At 40.4% G+C, this 21,513-nt stretch overlaps 1 protein-coding gene across 1 annotated transcript; it reads right to left on the bottom strand.

Moving 5' to 3' along the window:
• Positions 1-760: 760 nt before the first annotated feature.
• Positions 761-12,045, bottom strand: adra1ba (adrenoceptor alpha 1Ba). The gene is made up of 2 exons (XM_010871213.3): positions 10,650-12,045; positions 761-2,587 (listed from the first exon to the last, which is right to left on the bottom strand). Exons 1-2 carry the CDS (start codon positions 11,605-11,607, stop codon positions 2,025-2,027), a joined length of 1,521 nt encoding a protein of 506 aa, XP_010869515.1. The 5' UTR covers positions 11,608-12,045; the 3' UTR covers positions 761-2,024.
• Between the last annotated feature and the right edge of the window lie 9,468 nt (positions 12,046-21,513).

The raw sequence follows: 21,513 nt of genomic DNA, 5'->3' as shown, positions 1-21,513 counted from the left end.
CTTATCTGCAGTCTGCAATCCGTAAAAACAAACATCAAGGCTTGCACAACAATGTCCACCAGAGGCTGCCAGCAGCCCGGAGGCCTTGCAATAAAGGACACTGGATTAGGGACATACCACAAAGTAGCATGTGTTCTTGACCATGGTGTCCGATGTCCAAACATTTTTTCTGCTGCTATGCTTTCACATGCTATGCTAATACAGACAATATAAACACACAGTCCAAAATGTGTTTTAAAAAACATGTTTGTTATTCACAGAAGAGCTGGAATTAATCTTTAATAAGGTACACATTTTTCCTACAGAATGCTGTCCCTTGCCCACTATAGAAAACGACTGATGCTGAAATGTGTGTTATCTTATAATGCATTCATTAATATGAATCCCACGATCTTAAAGGCAGTGCCGTCAAAATCATAATTTTTATTTTTATTTAAATGCATATATATATTTCTCCAATAGAAAACTGAAATAACGTGAAAATGCCTGATTAGAGTAACATCTGTAGGAAAAAAATAAATCCTGGAAGTACAATAGGACTTATTGTCAACTGCATGATTTGACCAATGACTGTTCAAATGTGTAAGAATGTGGTCTCTACCAGTGAGTTTCTTGACATTTAGTATCTGTCTTTACATTGGTATAATAATAATAATACAACAAAACATATTTTAAAAAGAGAATTATGCGAAAACCTTGCATTGGGTCAACGCAACTGGAAAATGATGACGAACACCCAGGAACATTCATAAGTCTCTTTTATTTAGCCTCTGCCCTCGAAACCATTTACAACAGAACATAACGTACAACAAATCCATTTCTTCAAACATAAATCACACTGGTGCTGTCTTGTGTCAGCTGAACAGAACGTACTGTGAGCACTAATGATGGGGTTTTGGAGGAGCAATGTATTATGTTGTGCGTTTCAGACGGCGCCTTCCCATTCGCCTTGCCCAGCTGGCAGTACTCAACTTAGTGGGATAGAAAACATTCTAACGAATCGCTTTGTCCAAATTAAGGTTGATGCATTTTAATGTGACTACATAAGAGGTAACATCAACTATTGTTATCAGTCATTTGTCAAACATGAGGCGTTCAAGTTTACAAAATCCTTTGACATAGATCCATCTGTACAGACACTGGGCGTCTTTGATTAAAATGTAATTCAAGGTACATTCAAATGCAGTCATAATTACGTTCTTACTACATCATCACTCTAAATAGTTTGACCCGACGACCCACTTTTTCTATCTCGTCTATCACTATCTACATTAGAAACAAATAAATGCAACGTTATTCACAAGTTCAGCAGACGTCAGTTAGAAACACGTGTACATGCTTTCCATGGATAAAAAGGCCTTTTCAATGTTATACTACACAGTGGTTATGGAGTAGTACTGCATATAACTATAAAAACAAAAAGGCACACTGGCGGCGATGCCACCACTTTACCTGAATGATCAGAAGTTCAACACAACGATTTAAATAGCGACGACCGAGCTGCCATCAACAGCACAGAAATGTTATCACTGGACATACGACTGGAAACAAACACATGACGGCTATGATAATGTTTCACCCGCAAAAAACAATAGTAAGGACACATCTTTTGTACGTGTTGAGAACGTGTAGCAATGCAAGCCAGGTCTCAATAGGGGGTCAAAGGTGGTGCCTAACACTGACCCTCCTCCATGGAATCCTATAAAGGGCGTAGTTATTAGGTGCTGGAGCTGCACACATTATTTTGCGTGGTTGCAGAGGCCACAACGTTCTGCCCCCAAAAATGTCCAAAATAAATACTCAGGATGGAATTTTTGAAGGATATGGAACTACAAGCAGTCGGACTCTCAGTAACACGTAATCAGTAGGGACTCATTAACCTTTTTGGTGTGACCCATAAACGTCCACGCCGCTGCAGTGGTTGGTTTACTGACCATATTTCATTTAGACATTCAAAAGGGTCTGAGGCCTTTGGCCTCATCTCTAAACATAGCAATTTGTTAGTCTCGAACTATCAGGTCGCTTTAAGACTGGTGATCCACAACGGCGTCAGTTACATCACTGTCTCCGGCGCTGCTCTGACCGCGCCGTGCCCCCGCCACTCCACCCTGTCCATTGGTATGCACTGATTCCCTGGCCAGGGGGGAGACCGGATTGACAGCGTCGCTTCTGCCGGCGCTCTGGCCGACATCCCCAGGCAGGGCCCTCGTCAGTCCCGTGAAGGGACTCCCGGGCACAGACGGGCACGGGGACAGGGAGCTTCGGTTGCACCCGGGCTCCAGGCGGGAGCCGGCCACTCTGCAGGCCCAGCGGGGGCTGGGGTTGATGGAGGACAGGGTCTGCAGACTCCCGTTCATGCAGGAGTTACTGGTCGAGCCCAGATTGGAGGAGCGGTAGTTGTAGTAGGCCCTCCAGCCCTTCTGTTTCTGCCGGTGGCAGCGGCACCTGAGGATGCTGATGAAGGCCTGCTTGAATTCCCGGCTGTAGCAGGGGTAGATGATGGGGTTCAGGCAGCTGTTGAAGTAGCCCAGCCAGAAGATCACCTTGAAGAATGTCTCTGGTGGACGCAGGTTGTTGTTGAATGACCCTGCAACATTCCACAGAGAAAAATTTGTCACATGTCGAGAGATACTGGTGAACTTGTGAACACGTTATACATTGGATAATCACATTTTTCAAAACCAATCCCTGTGCGTTTGAGAAATGTAGTTAGCTGTGTAATGTGAGGGCAGTTGATTAGACGCTTCAGTGTCTCCATCTCTTCAACCCATTACCTTTGGTTATCAACAGGTGGCAGCACAATACAAACTCACAGAAAGCCAGTGCACCTGTAACTATCACTGACATCCTCGTCCAACTCAACACCAACCAGGATTTAAATCCTGCTACTTTTGTAAACCCCCCCTGACTCACTCACACCACTGTATCCTAGGATCCTCTTTTGCTCAAGAATTCATGCCATCCCCCGTCCTGTCACCTCTGTGAAGCAGAAGAAGCATTGAGATCACATCCTGTTGATGTGATATCTGGTTGGAAGGTAACTTGATTGGTCAACAACTCCCAGATGTTTATACTCAGTGTCATTGTCTCGGTCTCATGTTCTGCGTTTCTGTTGTGCTTCCTGATCTGTGGCCCTTTGGGCCTTCTGGCCAAGAGAGGCCTGCTGTTGTTAACACTTTGTCTTTTGCCACACAATCTTTATGTCTTGTTAATGTTAATAACACCTTGTAATTTAAGCAGTATGCCAAGTTGACTGTAAATCCATTTGATTTATGATTTGTGTTTTTGTTTGATGCATTTATTCACCTGCCTACATTCCCTGCATCACTCCAATTATAGCTAGATTTAATAAGCCTTTTTTATTATAATTATTACTACACACAGAGCCCCGTGTTGCAATGATTCTTAGGGCTTGTACTCAAATTCACAATAAATAATGTCCTGTCCATCAAATGTTGCTGTTCAACCTTGATTCTTATAGAACATATATGTGATTAATATTATGCAAACAAAGTGCCTTGACGGTTTGGCCCAAAAGCTGCACAAGAAAGATAAGAACTGTGTGAACATTAAGTCAGAGAGTAATGAAATCCTTAAATACCATCATGCAATATTTTGGATTCATAAAAAGGCAGAGAAAAGACATTGACAGTTTAAATAACAAATTAATAAATGAGTAATTTCCTAAGTAATGTATGAAACAGGCAGTCGAATGCATTAAAGGTTTTCAAAGAGTAGGGATTTTAGAGACGGGTGGCACTCCCCAATCATTTTCCACTGTATGTCTGTAAGTCTGTTTATTGCTTTGTACTACTGATCAGTTGTAAATATTTATCTATATGGCCAGTCAATTACTTTGCACTGTAGTTCTGGTCGCTGTGTACTTTTGGATATTATGCTAGTGAAGTGTAGGTGTTACGATCCCACTCTCTCCTAGATTATAGCCCTGGGATTCATAACAAAACCACAGCACCATGAAAAACCAGACAACAGAACATTTTAAAGTGTTCAGGCTGGGGGCTTAATTCGACTCTTTGTGTCTGCCTACTCGTTATATTGAAGCATCGTATTTCCTGCTGTGCTTTTGAATAGCGTGCTTTCTTAAAACCAAATTTTACCTCAGGCAGACATTTGTGTTTCGGGTGCTATCTCGTTAAGTATTGCAGCGCTAGAATCTTGCTTGCTTGCTATGCTACTCCCTACAGCCTCATCAAGCACCTGATACAAACAATGCCAGCAAATGAGATTCAGGGATGATTTACAGTGGCTACCATCATGATTCCAACGACTACCATCTTGATGTTGGTGGTTACACTGTCTTGGCTGTTTCATTCTGGGGAATCTCACAAAAAGAGGGAGAAAGACTGCATTATTCCCTGACAGTTTACAGCTTTACTGTGATGATTCTTAACCACCAACGTCAGACTTCCCTATCTTTGATGAGCTTCCGCAGTTTCTGAATATTGCTGACGGAGCAATGAGTGGGACATAATAAAAGCGGGAAAACTGCATATGTGGAGATTGAAAATGTATGGCAATATTTAAAAGAAGCCTCTCATCCAGTAAAGCACATCATTACATTTAGCCAGCAGTGTTTCGATATGAGAAACTTTTCAAAGAAGCGCATCCTCAGTTTTCATCTTTGCTGTATAAATGAAGTTCAGAGACATTCCCAAGACTTCCCTAGCATGTAACAACTAATCCCAGACTTCCGCTACTGGGAGATCACTTTTTCACGGCCTGTACAATCCTCCGCCCGACAGCCCACCCATCACATCCCCTTTTTTGGCCTTCTCAGACTTCAGCCTTGTGGGTACTCATCCACAGTGGTATGTCCTGCCACAGAAGCTCTGGCTGTCAAGTGGTTGGATTCAAACCTGAGAAGAAAGAGTTTGCATTCCATCCTGGTTCTCCCTTCAGATATTGGTATGTAGGGATGATTAACAAAATAGTTATTCTTGTATTTTCTCAGGAAAGGGCTGTGGCTCACAGAGCCGTCTTGTTCAAGGACATTTTGCCTTTCTCAGCCTGGCCCTTGGAGAGGGTCTGTGGTAACACTGTGATAATGCACTGCTGGCTCGGGTTGTCAACCAGTGGAAAGGACATTTATGGCCGAAGCTTCCACAAGGCGGTGCCACAGACAGCAACCTCCTCACCCCTGTACCACACTAGCCACAAAAAGCCCAGAGCCCACTTGTTTACGAGACCCATGGCCATTGCAGGACTGCAGGAAGTTTAATTTAAATTCCAATTCTCTTGAACGCTTTCCAATTTATTTAAGTATTTGATTTTAGATGACTTTCTTAATTGACTGTAACTGAAACTAAACAAATTCCAACTCTAAACTAAACTCTGGTAGTGCTTTCACTGAAATATTTAGGATGCTCCTCTCGTGCCTTGCAACTGTGGAATCCAGGTCAACAAATCAAAGTGCCCAATATCTAACAACCACCTTTAGTAATTGATCCACTCTCACTAATTGACTAATTAATCTACTCGGTACGTCTGTCACACATCCAGACACCAGATGCGTTCCTGTCTTATCTACAAAAGGACTGAGTCCTGCCTCATGGCTGCTGAGCTTCTGACTAATGAGCACAAAAAAGACTGGTAGCTAGTAGATGTTGCTGTAGAGAGGAGTGATTAACAACAAAGCAGGAACAGATGCCATACGTTTGTCTCTGATAGACTATGGGGTCAAAGGGTTTGGCAGGGCTCACTTCACTTGAAATGACAACAGCTCAAGGGGATTCGTTTTACAGGTCTATATATTAAGATAGCACTGCGGCAATAGTAGTTTTCTGTGTGTTGTCAAATTCACTTTTATCACATATTTTTTTCCCATACGGCTTTTACCATGTGACATCGGGACAATGGCTTACGCAATCATTTTTAAATCACTCGCTGTAAATAGAAATGCTATTAATAAACAGATTATTTAAGTCCAAGCCCAATGTAGAGGACATTTTTGTCAGAGCATTGATTATTAAGTAACATAAAAAATACTGGTTATGAATTTAGGGAATTTCCTTTCCCCGAGGTCCAGACAGACAAGGACATATTTTAACTATTATTGTTAGTTATGTCAAATTACAAATTTGTTTTACTAATCTTGTTAGCTACATAACTGTCATTTCTCTTTTTAGGAGAGGAGCACTGTCAACATATTTAACCAGAAGCAGTTAGTCTGCTGTATATAGGAATTTTTTTCGTTTTTTCTTGTTTGGGTATATTTGCTAAAACAGGTAATATGATAATGACAGACCAGGCAAGGAATTAAAAAGAAAACCAACGATTATCCCGGGAATGAAATGACTTTGAGCACACATAAATGAACTAAAATCATGCATAAATAATCATAAGCATACGCAGATGATCATATTTAATGCTGGGTTTAAAGAGGGCTTAAAGATCCTTTCAAGTAAATTTTAAAAAATTGTTTGTTAGTCGCAAAAGTACATGACTACATCTTTAAGGGGTATAATAGAAAGCCTAACTAAATCTAAATACTAAATACATCATGTTGATTGTGATTACTATATACATCATATTGTTAGTGATTCCTAAATATTTCATGTTGATTGTGATTACTACATACATCATATTGTTAGTGATTACTAAATATATCATGTTGATTGTGATTACCACATACATCATATTGTTAGTGATTACTAAATATATCATGTTGATTGTGATTACTACATACATCATATTGTTAGTGATTACTAAATATATCATGTTGATTGTGATTACTACATACATCATATTGTTAGTGATTACTAAATATATCATGTTGATTGTGATTACTACATACATCATATTGTTAGTGATTACTAAATTCATCATGTGGATTGTGATTACTACATACATCATATTGTTACTGATTACTAAATATATCATGTTGATTGTGATTACTACATACATCATATTGTTAGTGATTACTAAACAGATCATGTTGATTGTGATTATTAACTACATTTTGTTGATTGGGATTACTAACTACATCAGGTTTATTGTGGTTCGTAAATACAGCATGTTGATTGTGAATACTAACTACATCTTAGTGATTTTGATTACTTACTGCATCAGGTTGATTGTGGTTACTAAATATATCAGGTTGATTGTGATTACTAAATACATGCTTATTGGCAATACTAAATACATCATGTTGAGTGTGATTACTAAATACATCATGTTGAACGTGATTACTAATTACATCAGGTTTATTGTGATTACTAACTACATCACATTGACTGAATTACTAACTACATCATGTTTGGCTGTGGCAACTAACTACATCATGTTGGGTGACACAAACCAAAAAACATGCTTTTGGCAGGGTCTACGCAGAGAGCTTGAGAATTGCATGGTTTATACTGGCAGTGAAAAGTGATGCTATCATGAAACACAATCTGCAAAAGCTCTCACAAAAATGATTTGAAATCCTGCCAATTGCAATATCAACAAGTCTGTTGAATGCAGGCATCTACGAACACCAAGAATTCTTCATACAGCTATTTTGATCCAATTCGGCTGAGAGACTGGCTCAGCAGTGAGCTAGGTCAATGGCAGAAAACATGTGAGGGAGTACTTTGTAAAGACTCCATCTCACCAATGAAAACACCATCTATAGTAAGCCTTAGTATGTCACATATTGAAGTTTCTATTGCTACTGCGGGACTAAGAAAACAGCAGCTGTCAATCTCCATACCTGTTAATAAGCAAATGAAAACAGGAGATGAGGCAATCTATGGCGTTGGTTATATAATGCCAATGATACATTAACTGAGAGCATTTTGATGTCAGAACAAAAGACACGACTGCTTCGGTGGCCACACCAGAACACATAAACACAGCGGACATCCAATTTCAAAACCCATAGAAGGTGGAAATTACACCCACGCCTTAATCTTTCAAAACGAATAAATTTTTATTGTCTTTGATAGAAGTCCCAGGGTGCCTCTGGATGATGGTCAACAGATATCTGAAGCAGACAGTAAGGCTAGGCCAGTACTCAAGGCACTTCCTGATTGTACATGATCAATTACGTCACTAGCTAACATCTCTGTACACCAACATGGCAAAACGTCGCCATAACCAAAAAATACACAGCCAACGTCTTGTCCAGTCTAGACTGAAATTTCCCAAAGTGAATGTCCCAATGCCCTTTACATTGGGACTCCATCTACCCACTTCGGTGGCGCGCAGACAGGCTGGGTCAGAGGATGTATGTCTCCATAGCTGTCATCAATTACCTCATTTTTAATAATATCACATCATAAGAGGAACTCTGGGAAAAAACACAGGCGAGCCTCATTTGGACATGAACACTCCAGGCAAATCAACCAGATTATTACCGCAGCACATAGTCAATCAATCAATCAATCAAATGTATTTATAAAGCCCTTTGTACAACTGCAGTTGTCACAAAGTGCTTTACAGAGACAACCGGCCTTAAACCCCAAGGAGCAAACAACAGTAGTGTTGGATTTCAGTGGCTAGGAAAAACTCCTTAAGAAGGCCGAATTTTAGGAAGAAACCTAGAGAGGACCCAGGCTCAGAGGGGTGACCAGTCCTCTTCTGGCTGTACCGGGTGAGATATTAAGAGTCCAATTTGTATAATAAACACATTTCTCTGGGCTAAATCCAAAGTCTATTTGATTCTAGACTAGGTCAAAAGTATGACCAGGTAGACAAGGACAGGGACAGCAACGGGCCCCCCAAACCAGGTACTCCGCAGGTGTGGACCAGGACCTCATCTCCTCCTAAAATGTAAAACTAGAGGAGACTAAGAAAAGTTAGAAAGTGCATTTCCAGAATGCGACCATCTAAATAGGTAGTATTTTAGGGCTGGCATGGTTCTTTTAATACAGTCAAGGATTGGTTGAGAGTACTAATGTATTAAAGTTTGTCACATCTATCTGAACTGTGTCGACAACAGAAGTGGTGGGATGAATCAAACGGGACGTGATCCTCGCTTGATTTAAGAGGTGCTGGGAACATGAGTCCCTGGAGAAGTTTGCCAAACCTACAGTAGGACCTGCAAGCAACCTCATCAGCACTCTCAAGGAAGAATGAATCAGCACACCAGATTCCAACACAACCTTTCCCCTGGAAGCCTATGTTTTACAGGTCAAATGTTTGCACTCGTCCGGTACATCTCTTCTAGACCATGATGTACAGACATACGCAGACATACGTGCGCTAATCGTGGTCTCAGGGAAGTATGTCACATGTTACACGTAAATCTGTGACACTCGATTTTGGTAAGATATGTCACGTTATGTTAGGCTACGCTGTCTGAAATGCACGTCCACACATAAGGCTGGTCTGTAATGGAGATATATTGAACACATACATACACCCACTCAAACGCTGTGCCTCAGCCTCCGGAGGTTGGACATCCAAACAGTTGGACATCCAAACATTGGCAGTACATATTTGGGAAGTTAACAAATGGAAAAGGTAATCTTTTCATGGCAAAATTTAGATTTGAAAGAAACCGTGTTTGTATGACATGCATGTGTGTTGGAGGTCCCTAGCAGGTAATAGATTGCTCTGATCGGCGCTGTCCTTTCACTTCACACACACACACACACACACAAAAGCACACACACACTCCACTTACACCCTCTTAAGTAGGTGCCTAGATAAATTGTCACTTTTTAAAGGGTCTATTGTGTTAACTAACCGCCAAATAATGTTGTTCACTTGTCTTATAATCCTATATGTGGCCAAATAATTAAAAAAACTTTCGCAAATGTGCATCCTATACAAAAATAATAAATAAATATTATAAATAAATAAATAAATAATTTAACAAAATGTAATGGAGTATGATGTAATACTCATGGAGAGAATGAGCTGGCCATTCAAAGTATAGATAAGGACAAGCTGGCCCATCAGTGGTCTGCTTGCTTTCATGTTTTTTTATAATCAATGATCCCACATCTCATACTATTTAAATGTTTAAAGGAAACAATTTAATTAAAATCGGAAGTCATTTGAAATCTGGAAACAGGGCAATTATTTTCAAGATGATTTTTAAAACCAAATCAATGCCAACTGTGTCAATCTGACACGAATGTTTTCCCTGTTAATATATACCAACTGTGTCAATCTGACAGGAATGTTTTTCCAGTTACTATATACCACGTGTGTCAATCTGACAGGAATGGTTTCCCAGTTAATTTATACCAACTGTGTCAATCTGACAGGAATTGTTTCCCAGTTAATTTATACCAACTGTGTCAATCTGACAGGAACGGTTTTCCAGTTAATATATACCAACTGTGTCAATCTGACAGGAACGGTTTTCCAGTTAATATATACCAACTGTGTCAATCTGACAGGAACGGTTTCCCAGTTAATTTATACCAATTGTGTCAATCTGACAGAAATGGTTTTCCAGTTAATATATACCAACTGTGTCAATCTGACAGGAATAGTTTTCCATTTAATAAATACCAACTGTTTCAATCTGACAAGACTGGTTTTCCATTTAATATATACCAACTGTGTCAATCTGACAGGAATGGTTTCCCAATGAATATATACCAACTGTGTCAATCTGACAGGAAGGGTTTCCCAGTCAACCTAATGTTACTAAGGTAAATAAGTGTTGCTACTCAACCAAATTCCAAACCTACCAATGGGCAGCACGAGGAAGAACGGCAGCCAGCAGAGAATAAACATGCCCACCACAACACCAAGAGTTTTAGCAGCTTTCTTCTCTCGGGAGAACTTGAGCAGTTTCACGGTCAGAGTGCTCCGCGGATGGCCTTTGCCCGAGTCGCAGCATTCCTGCAGCTGTGCGTTTTTGCAGTGGATCCTGAGCGTGAGCTCACTTGAGTCCATGCTCTCTCTCATGACGCCCGCCTCCAGGTTTTTAGTGGTCCTTTTGGCCACTACATACACCTGGCAGTACATGCACAGGATGACAGCCAGGGGTATGTAAAATGAACCCAGGGACGAGAAGAGCGCGTAAAAGGGCTCTTCGGTGATGGGACAAATGGTCTCGTCATTTAATGGCGGTTGTTTCCATCCGAGCAGAGGTCCAATGGAGATGACAGTGGCGAGAACCCACACACCGAGCATGGCCAGAAGGGCTCTTTTCTCCGTAACAATACAGCGATACTGCAGTGGGTAGCGAACCCCTATATAGCGGTCTATGGAAATTACGCACAGGCTCATAATGGAAGCAGTGCAACACAACACGTCCACCGCTGCCCATATGTCACAGAATATCCTCCCGAATACCCAGTAGTCTAGAATCTCCAGTGTAGCGGACACTGGCAACACCGTGGTCCCTAGCAACAGGTCCGCAATAGCTAGGTTGATAATGAAATAGTTTGTTGGGATGCGTAGATGTCTGTTGCACACCACGGACAGTATCACGAGTATGTTGCCCACTATCGCAAACAGAATGAAAGCCCCCAGAACCACACCGACTGGTACGGCCCGGGTAAGATCCAGCGCACTCCTCTCTGTGTCATTCGCTGTGGTCACATTTGAATTGTTTGGAGACAACGGCACCCGTATCTCCGAGTACAGCTTTGAGGAACCATTACTCCAGAAGTTGGTGTCATTGGAAGTATCAAAACTCATGTTGACGACCCAGTTCCTCCATACTATATACGAGTGAATCCATTGATCAACACATTTACATAGTTTCTTCTGTTATATCACCAGTCATTGTCGTGTCAAGTGGTTATAAAAATTAAAACATTTACGAAGTATGAGTGAAAATTGCGGGAAAAGCGCATTGACCTTTTAAGGTGTTGTTCCATAATCCCTTGATGTTGTCCGGCAGTATTATAACAAGATAATAAAATTTCAATAAGCTACTGCAGTCCCGACTGTCACCTCTCACTACGGTCCTTCGTCTCTCCGCAGCGCTCGAATCGCGGTGATTCAAGCTGTTGAAACGCAGCGACAATACTCACTGACCCCTCCCGCATCCATGCGGCCAAGACAAAACCTTTTCTTTATGTTGTGTACCGACCTAAACATGGTGCCACAAGAGAACATGCCAAAGCCATCGCAACATTGTTTCCAGGACTTTCCAGGACGAATATCCCAGAGCTACTAGAGACAGGTAATTTAAGTGACAGGAATATATATGCTGAAGCGCATACCAACTCTCCCAAATTATTCTAGGATCTATTTAGAGCCCTCGGGAGTACGTGTCAAGGTCACCAATGCCAAAAACGATAAACAGCTGTATTGCTATATTGAGGTCCACAAATCGAAACAGTAACCTGCACTACTAATTACACACGCACGACTGAAAAGTCATTGTCTTATTTTAGGTTTCAGTAGGTTTCAATCTACTGTGAATGGATTTTCTTTTTTGCTACACTTTGGAAATCGTGGCGATCACTAAGAGAATCTGACATGCAAGACGTTTATGAGTCACTTAGAAAAAAAAAAAAAAGTCCATTAAATTAACTTCAAATTGACCAGAAATACAGTGTAGACATTGTCAATGTTTAAATGATTATGTAGCTGGAAACGGCAGATTTTCAGTGGAATATCTACAATGGGCATACAGGGAAACATTATCAGCAACCCTCACTCCTGTGTTCCAATATCACGTTGTGTTTGCTGATCCAAGTTTATCATTTTAAAATACTAACTGATCATTGGAAAACCCTTTTGCGATTATGTTAGCATTGCTGAAAACCGATGTGCTGATTAAAGAAAGTATACAACTGGCCTTTAGAATAGTTCACTATCTTCAGCATCAGGGTTTGTGGGTTGGATTACTGGCTCAAAATATTCAGAAACAAATAACTTTCTTCTGAAACTTGTTCTGAGAAATTAAAGATATTCCATGTGAGAAAATGCCAAGAAACTGAAGATCTCCTATAATGCTGTGTACTACTCCCTTCACAGTACAAAACTGTCTCTAACCAGAATAGAAAGAGGAGTTGGAGGCCCAGTGCACAACTGAGCAAAAGGACAATTATATTAAAGAGTCTAGTTTGAGAAACATATGTATATAAATATATATATTTTCATTATTTATTTATTCTATTTATTTTAGTTTTTTGTTTAAGGGGAAGGGCGAGGTGTTTCTGTAACATAGGCATACTGTTTGTAATTCATATGTTTTTATGTCCAATAACAAAAAATATATAACGAGAAAAAGTTTGAGAAACAGATGCCTCACAGGTCCTCAACTGGCAGCTTCATTAAATAGTACCCACAGTACACCAGTCTCAATGACTGGTGACTCCACCTGGTGACTCCACCTGGTCTCCTAGGAAGAGTTGCAAAGAAAAAGCCTTATCTCAGACTGGCCAATTAAAAGAAAAGAGTAAGATGGGCAAAAGAACACAAACACTGGTCAGAGGAAGATTGGAAAAAAAGTGTTATGGACAGATTTATTCAAGTTTGAGGTGTTCGGATCACAAAGAAGAACATTCATGAGTTCAATTCCAGACCAAATGAAAAGATGCTGAAGGAGTATTTGATGCCATCTGTCGAGGATGGTGGAGGCATTGTGAAGGGGGTGCTTTGGTGGTGGTAACCTGGGAGATTTGTACTGGGTAAAGGGGAATCTTGAAGAAGGAAGGCTGTCATTCCATTTTCCAACGCCATGCCATACCCTGTGGATGGCATTTGATTGGAGACAATTTCTTCCTGAAACAGGACAATGACTCAAATTACAACTCAAACTATGCAAGAACTATTTAGGGAAGAAACAGTCAGCTGGTATTCTGTCTATAATGGAGTGGCCAGAACAGTTATCAGATCTCAACTCTATCGAGCTGTTGTGGGAGCAGCTTGACCGTGTGGGACGTAGGAAGTATCCATCAAGCTAATCCAACTCGTGGGAGGTGTTTCATGGGGTGAAATCTCTTCGGATTTCCTCAACAAATTGACAACTACAGTGACAAAGTTCTGCAAGGCTGTAATTGCTGCAAATGGAGAATTATTTGATGAAAGCAAAGTATGAAGAACACAACTATTATTTCAATAATAAATAGTTATTTATAATCTTGACAATATTTCCTGTTCTTTTTGCTGTATTTCCTATTCAAACTAATTTCATGTATGTTTTCATTAGAAAACAAGGACATTTCAAAGTAACCCCAAACCTTTGAACGGTAGTGTACATATTTTTATTTTGCACAAGTATGATTTATGGTTTCGGACCTGTAATCATGATTTTACAAGATCGAATCTCAAAGTCGTCAAGGTGAAAAATATGTTATTCTGTCTTTTATCTAGTCAAGTAGCCCTAAATTATCTCGGGTCACTGGTATTCAACACTCTTTTATGACCTCCCCCAAGAAGTTTCAAAATGTTGTAGCATCTCTAAACAGGCACACATGAATCAGCAATAAAGAGGTAGATGACAAGTTGACAAGTCTAATCAGGTATGCTGGCTTTTCATTAATCAAATCCATGGAAGGGCTGGGGGTTCCTGGCTTTAACACAAAGGTTGTTCTCTACTCTGCATTCCCTTAACTCTGTGAGTTTGATTACCATTCAGAAAAGACACCCAATCCTAACCTTAATACCTAACATGGACCTTATCCCTGAACCCAACCACTGATCACATACATGAATCTAACCATAACCTTCAACACTGTGATATTATACAGGACAATCTGAACTCCATCCTTACCTATGCAGAGGTTATGCTAACCTTGCCTGTATCATTCATTTTTTCATGTCGTATGCAGACATTTACTTTCACTTCACAATCTCTTTCACTTAAAACATTGAAATGTTGTCTTTTCACCATAGACATTCACTCCTGAAAGTGAAACTGAACCTTGGATTGAGTCTTCACAAAAATTCCATTTGATAAACTGTTGCAAAATCACACTGAATCGACGCCATTAAATTAAAGAAATTCATATCGTAATTTCCTTGCCCATACATACATATAAATCAGGCCAGGATATTCACATTTCTTTTAGTTTTGGCAGTATACTATTAAATATTGGATTTTAAATCAAACTATTAAGTATGAATTCTTCATAATTTATTAGAAGATACTGGTGTGTATACTGGTTTCACAATATCAGGTCCCTGAAAGTATTGGCAGAATTGGCTTGAAGGGTGTTTCTGGTAGGTCCGATGTGTTTCAACATAATTTATTCAGGCATTAGAGAGATGTCAATGTCTAGTTTTAATTCTAGGCGCTACATTTGCCTTTTCAGTTAGCTACTGGTGTCTGTCAACATAAGGACCTAAGTAGTGTCCAAACATTTCAAGAAAGCCATTAGGACTACACCAAGTTTTTGTAGTTCGGTGACAAATTTGTCTCGTGCTCTGGGGGACTTCAGATGCTGTGGAATGTGGGTGGTGCACCTTTTCATTGTAACACATGATAAAACTGCTGTGACATACAGCATTGTGATATACACTGAACAAAATTATAAAAGCAACACTTTTGTTTTTGCACCCATTTACCATGAGCTGAACTCAAAGATCTAAGACTTTCTCTATGTACACAAAATGCCTATTTCTCTCAAATATTGTTGACAAATATGTCCAAATCTGTGTTAGTGAGCACTTCTTTGCTGAGATAATCCATCCACCCCACAGGTGTGGTATATCAAGATGCTGATTAGACAGCATGATTATTGAACAGGTGTGCCTTAGGCTGGCTACAATAAAAGGCCACTCCAAAATGTGCAGTTCCATCACACAGCACAATGCCACAGATGTCGCAAGTTTTGAGGGAGCGTGCAATTGGCATGCTGACAGCAGGAATGTCCACCAGAGCTGTTGCCCATGAATTTTATGTTAATTTCTCTACCATAAGCCATCTCCAAAGTTCATCCAACTGGCCTCACGACCGCAGACCACGTGTAACCACATCAGCCCAGGACCTCCACATCCGGCATCTTCACCTCCAAGAGTCTGAGACCAGTCACCCGGACAGCTGCTGCAACAATCGTTTTGCATAACTAAAGAATTTCCGCAAAAACTGTCAGAAACCGTCTCAGGGAAGCTCCTCTGCATGCTCGTCGTCCTCATCGGGGTTTCGACCTGACTGCAGTTCGTCGTCATAACCGACTTGAGAGGGCAAATGCTCGCATTCGATGGCGTCTGGCACTTTGGAGAGGTGTTCTCTTCCCGGATGAATCCTGGTTTTCACTGTACAGGGCAGATGGTGTTGTGTGGGTGAGCGGTTTACTGATGTCAACGTTGTGGATCGAGTGGCCCATGGTGGCGTTGGGGTTAGGGTATGGGCAGGCATGTGTTATGGACAACTAACAACGGTGCATTTTATTGATGGCATTTTGAATGCACAGTGATACCGTGACGAGATCCTGAGGCCCATTGTTGTGCCATTCATCCACAACCATCATCTCATGTTGCAGCATGATAATGCACGGCCCCATGTTGCAAGGATCTGTGCACAATTCCTGGAAGCTGAAAACATCCCAGTTCTTGCATGGCCAGCATACTCACCGGACATGTCACCCATTGAGCATGTTTGGGATGCTCTTGATCGACATATACGACAGTGTGTTCAGGTCCTTCCAATATCCAGCAACTTCGCATAGCTTTTGGAGAGGAGTGGACCAACATTCCGCAGGGCACAATCAAGGAGATGTGTTGCTCTGCGTGAGGCAAATGGTGGTCACACCAGATACTGACTGGTTTTCGGACCCCCCGGACCCCCCCAATACAGTGAAACTGCACATTTTAGTCTGCGGTCGCACGTGGTCTGCGGTCGTGAGGCCAGTTGGATGAACTTTGGAGATGGCTTATGGTAGAGAAATTAACTTAAAATTCATGGGCAACAGCTCTGGTGGACATTCCTGCTGTCAGCATGCCAATTGCACGCTCCCTCAAAACTTGCGACATCTGTGGCATTGTGTTGTGTGATGGAACTGCACATTTTAGGGTGGCCTTTTATTGTAGCCAGCCTAAAGCACACCTGTGCAATAATCATGCTGTCTAATCAGCAACTTGATATGCCACACCTGTAAGGTGGATGGATTATCTCGGCAAAGGAGGAGTGCTCACTAACACAGATTTGTGAACAATATTTGAGAGAAATAGGCCTTTTGTGTACATAGAGAATGTCTTAGAGCTTTGAGTTCAGCGCATGATAAATGGGGGCAAAAACAAAAGAGTTGCATTTATAATTTTGTTCAGTGTATATTACATCCTCCAATCGTCCCCGATATGTGACCTGAAGTGTGGCCAGTGAAGAGGGCTGGTTAGCCAATGACATGTAAGATCCCAACTGTGATATTGGGACAACCTATGACAGGCACAGTCGTGGATCTGGTCACAATCCACAATATACATACCTGAGGTACATGTGTACATAACCCAGAAACCGGATCTGTGCTGAACAAATAGCACAATGACTAGACCAAGAACATGTGGTGCTTTCCAGGTCCGGGGAGGTTGTTGAGTGTCAGTCAGATAAATGCACTGGATTCCCAACTGCACACATTGTTTTGTCACAGTCTCACTCGAGACTGGTGCACCAACCCACGCGCTGATTGTTTTTGTGGTTTTCCTGGAACAAGGACCCTCACATCTCCTGGATATAAAAGCAAGGGATGACGCACCACTTACAGAGTATTGTGTTTCTCTGTTTGTATTTTGTGTGAGTTTGTGTGATTAAGTGTGAAATTATGCATTTTAAAAGAAAAAACTAAAAGGGACAAAATGGGTGTTGCAGAAATGATGCTAATAATGACAGTATTCACCATTGACTTGGTTGACATTAATAATGACAGTATTCACCATTGACTTGGTTGACATTAATAATGACACTATTCACCATTGACTTGGTTGACATTAATAATGACAGTATTCACCATTAATGACACCATTCACCATTGCCTTGGTTGACATTATTAATGACAGTATTCACCATTGACTTGTTTGACATTAATAATGACAGTATTCACCATTGACTTGGTTGACATTAAGAATAACAGTATTCACCATTGACTTGGTTGACATTAAAATTACAGTATTCACCATTGACTTGGTTGAGATTAATAATGACAGTATTCACCATTGACTTGGTTGGCATTAATAATGACAGTATTCACCATTGACTTGGTTGACATGAATAATGACAGTATTCACCATTGACTTGGTTGACATTAATAATGACAGTATTCACCATTAATGACAGTATTCACCATTGACTTGGTTGACATTATTAATGACAGTATTCACCATTGACTTGGTTGACATTAATAATGACAGTATTCACCTTTGACTTGGTCGACATTAAGAATGACAGTATTCACCATTGACTTGGTTGACATTAATAATGACAGTATTCACCATTGACTTGGTTGAGATTAATAATGACAGTATTCACCATTGACTCGGTTGACATTAATAATGACAGTATTCACCATTGACTTGGTTGACATTAAAATGACAGTATTCACAATTGACTTGGTTGACATTAAAATGACAGTATTCATCATTGACTTGGTTGACATTAATGACTGATCTGCAAAAAAAAAGAGAAAGACATTACAAGGATGGAAAATCAAAAAGAATGATCCCAAAACATATCTATAGCCTTAGGCTTACCAACAACTACAGTCAAAACCTTCAGGAAAATAGGAAAGCACTGTTAAACTTAGCAATTGCCGAGGCCGAGGAAAACCTCTGTATTGGATGGCTCACCACCCTTCCTTGATGATGTCACTGCTGATGGCAGTAGCACACTCAAAGCAGAGGTGTTTTGAAAAATCTTGTCTACTAAAGTACAACCAAATGACTCCAAACTCATTTGACAACGCTACATCATACAGCAAGGCTGTCCAAACATACTGCCAAGGCAACCAGGGATTTGTTTTGTGGCCCAAATGTAGTGGGAAGTTCTTGACTGGCCAAATTTACTTCCAGATTTAAATCCAACCGAACATGCCTTTAATTTGCCGAATATGATATTTAAGGCAGAAATACCTCAAAACAAATAGCAACTAAGGAGGTTGCAGTACAGGCCAAAGTAAGAAGATACTAAATATTTGGTGTTAGGTGGGATCAATGGGTCACTGACTTAAGGATATGTGAATAACAAGCAAAGCATAACTGATTCATTTGGATATTATATTAATATAATTTTCTCACTGTATTTATTCAAACTGTTGTACTTTCAAAATGCTAAAACCAATATGTACACAAATAGCCTTCAAAGAAAATGTTTGATTTAAAATGAAAACTTTTTGAATATAGAGCTAAGAGAGTAATGACATTTGGTAAACATGCTCAGGGATATGAGTCAGTCTAACACACTCAATATTGCACTTGTGCAATTCCCACTTAACTTGGGATATATGACTCGTCATATCACTGAGATTCAGCATTCACAATTCCACAATGATTGACCCAGGTGGGTTCTGTATAAATTGTGGGGGACAACATTTACTGTTCCTTTTACTTGGATGGGACTGCCAAACCCTTCAGCTCTCCGCACATGAGGCAGGTTTTGCATTGGAGCCTGGAATCAGACTTCGTTATGGATGGGTGAGATTTTTGATGTGAGGTTTCTGTGTTTCTCATAGTAGAAACCAAGGCCACAGGCAATACATAGCCTGTAATAAGTCATTCTCACAGATTCATTTGAAACGAATGTGTGAGAACAAAAAAATGTTTGAAGCATCAACGGACAGACGACGTAGCGAAGCCGGAGATGCCGTCCTCACACTCTGGTCTTCACTCAACACCGCTGCTGTGATGTGTATCGTGGCGTTCAGGACAACTCCTCTGACTGTAGATCATCTCATCCTGTGACTTACGACCTGTAGCCAAGATAACACAGATGAATACTTAAAGTGAATTACAGTGATTACGTTTCCCCCCTAAACTCCCTTTCAGGGGCATGAATAGACGCATGTGACTAGAGGTGATAAATGTGATGTATGAGAGTCTGCAGAAATGACTGTTTGGGATCCCATGCTGTATTTCATCCACAGAGCAGAGACCTGTCTGTGTAAAATGTGCACTGAGACTGAGAGAGTATTAACCCACACCTGTACACACTAGATCCCCCATAATCTACTTTACACACTAGAAGCAAATGTTCTCCATGTCTGATTACCTTAAATAAGTGCGTAATATCACTATCTAGTATTCCGTCAATGTGGAAAGCTGGATGTGTAGCAGAAAGTTTAGAAGCATTGGTGGTTGTTCTGCTATGTCCCTTACTGTCTGAGATCTGAGTTGTAAATGTACTTCAGTTAGAGTTTAGGCCTGAGCATAGCACTGCAGTTTCTACAAGCTCACTGGTGTGGAATTACATTGTCAGTGTGTAGGACCATCTGCATTGAGTTGCCCTGTTTGTAGACCTTTTGTATGCCTTTGAAACAATGGATGTCACTGAACGGGTTCAACCCTGTTTATGTCAGTATGATGTTTATGTCGGTGTTTCCAATTATATTAGTATCTGTGGTATTTTTTTAAAAAATGTATACGTTTTTTCCTTCAATAAATAAATCTAAAAATAAATAAAGGGTAAGAAAGATTGCAAAATAGTACAAATGTTACCCTTTCTTATCTGAAATGTATAAGCAGAACTGAACAGGTTGTGCACAGCCCAATAAGGCAATTTCAATGGGTAAATCTTTAAATTATGATAATGTAATTTCCTCAGCACAAATAATACATTGACTTGGAAACAGGCCATATAGAAATGATCATGCCATTAAAGTAAATGTAGCCTGGTACTCAAACTGTAACTTGCCATCAGGTCATTACATAGAGGTCCTGGTAGAATTTAATGTTCTGTTGTTGATATTTTTAATAAAACATAAACATGTTGGCTTGGAATTTTCATTCAGGATAAATCGACTGCTGGGAAAATGTCTATCTTGATACTGCTTTTGACAAAGATTTTTCCGTACTTTGAGGCAGCATGTGTGTGTGGTGTGTCTGTGTGTGTGGTGTGTGGTGTGTGGTGTGTGTGTTTGTGTCTGTGTGTGAGTGTGTGTGTGTGTGTGTCTTTGAGTGTGTGTGTGAAATGTATGTGTATGCAAAGCCTCTACTAAAAATATTCAGATTGAGCCCTATTATGGGTTAGAGTTAGGAATCTAAATACAACTCACCACAATTCATCCATCCCAGACTACAGCCACTAAAACTGAGATCTACTTCACAAAGAACAGAACCATAATCACTTACAAAACTTGATTGAGATTAATTGAATCAGATAGAAATGTAAGGTATTGTAGGACCCAAGTACTGTTCCTCTACGCATTTCAAATCTATTCTTCATAGAGGTGTTTCATGGAAACACAATCATATATTCAACACATGTTTTCCATTTGACAGTTATGCAGGCAAATGTGCTTCAGAGGTCACAACAACAAGAATGTTTTGATAAACCGTCAAGGGTCAAACTGAATTGATCTTGACGCTTAGTTGATGCTTTGTGCTTTTAAATCTTCAGAGCTGGGATTGATTCCAACCTGCCATAGTTTTGCTGAGGCCTTGTATTATATGTCAATATTCATTTTGCGTCCAGACTCAGAAGGGGTGTGTGGGAAGAGCAGT

The sequence above is a fragment of the Esox lucius genome, chromosome 7 (assembly GCF_011004845.1).
Source record: "Esox lucius isolate fEsoLuc1 chromosome 7, fEsoLuc1.pri, whole genome shotgun sequence".
NCBI lineage: Eukaryota > Metazoa > Chordata > Actinopteri > Esociformes > Esocidae > Esox > Esox lucius.
The sequence above is the reverse complement of the archived record's forward strand: the minus strand, read 5'-3'. Positions and strand labels throughout refer to the sequence as shown.

Coding starts and splice junctions, on each gene's coding strand:
- adra1ba (XM_010871213.3), bottom strand. CDS start 11,607: ATGAGTTTTGATACTTCCAATGACACCAACTTCTGGAGTAATGGTTCC. Junction 2,588..10,649: donor CTTCCTCGTGCTGCCCATTG/GTAGGTTTGGAA, acceptor GGAATGTTGCAG/GGTCATTCAACAACAACCTG.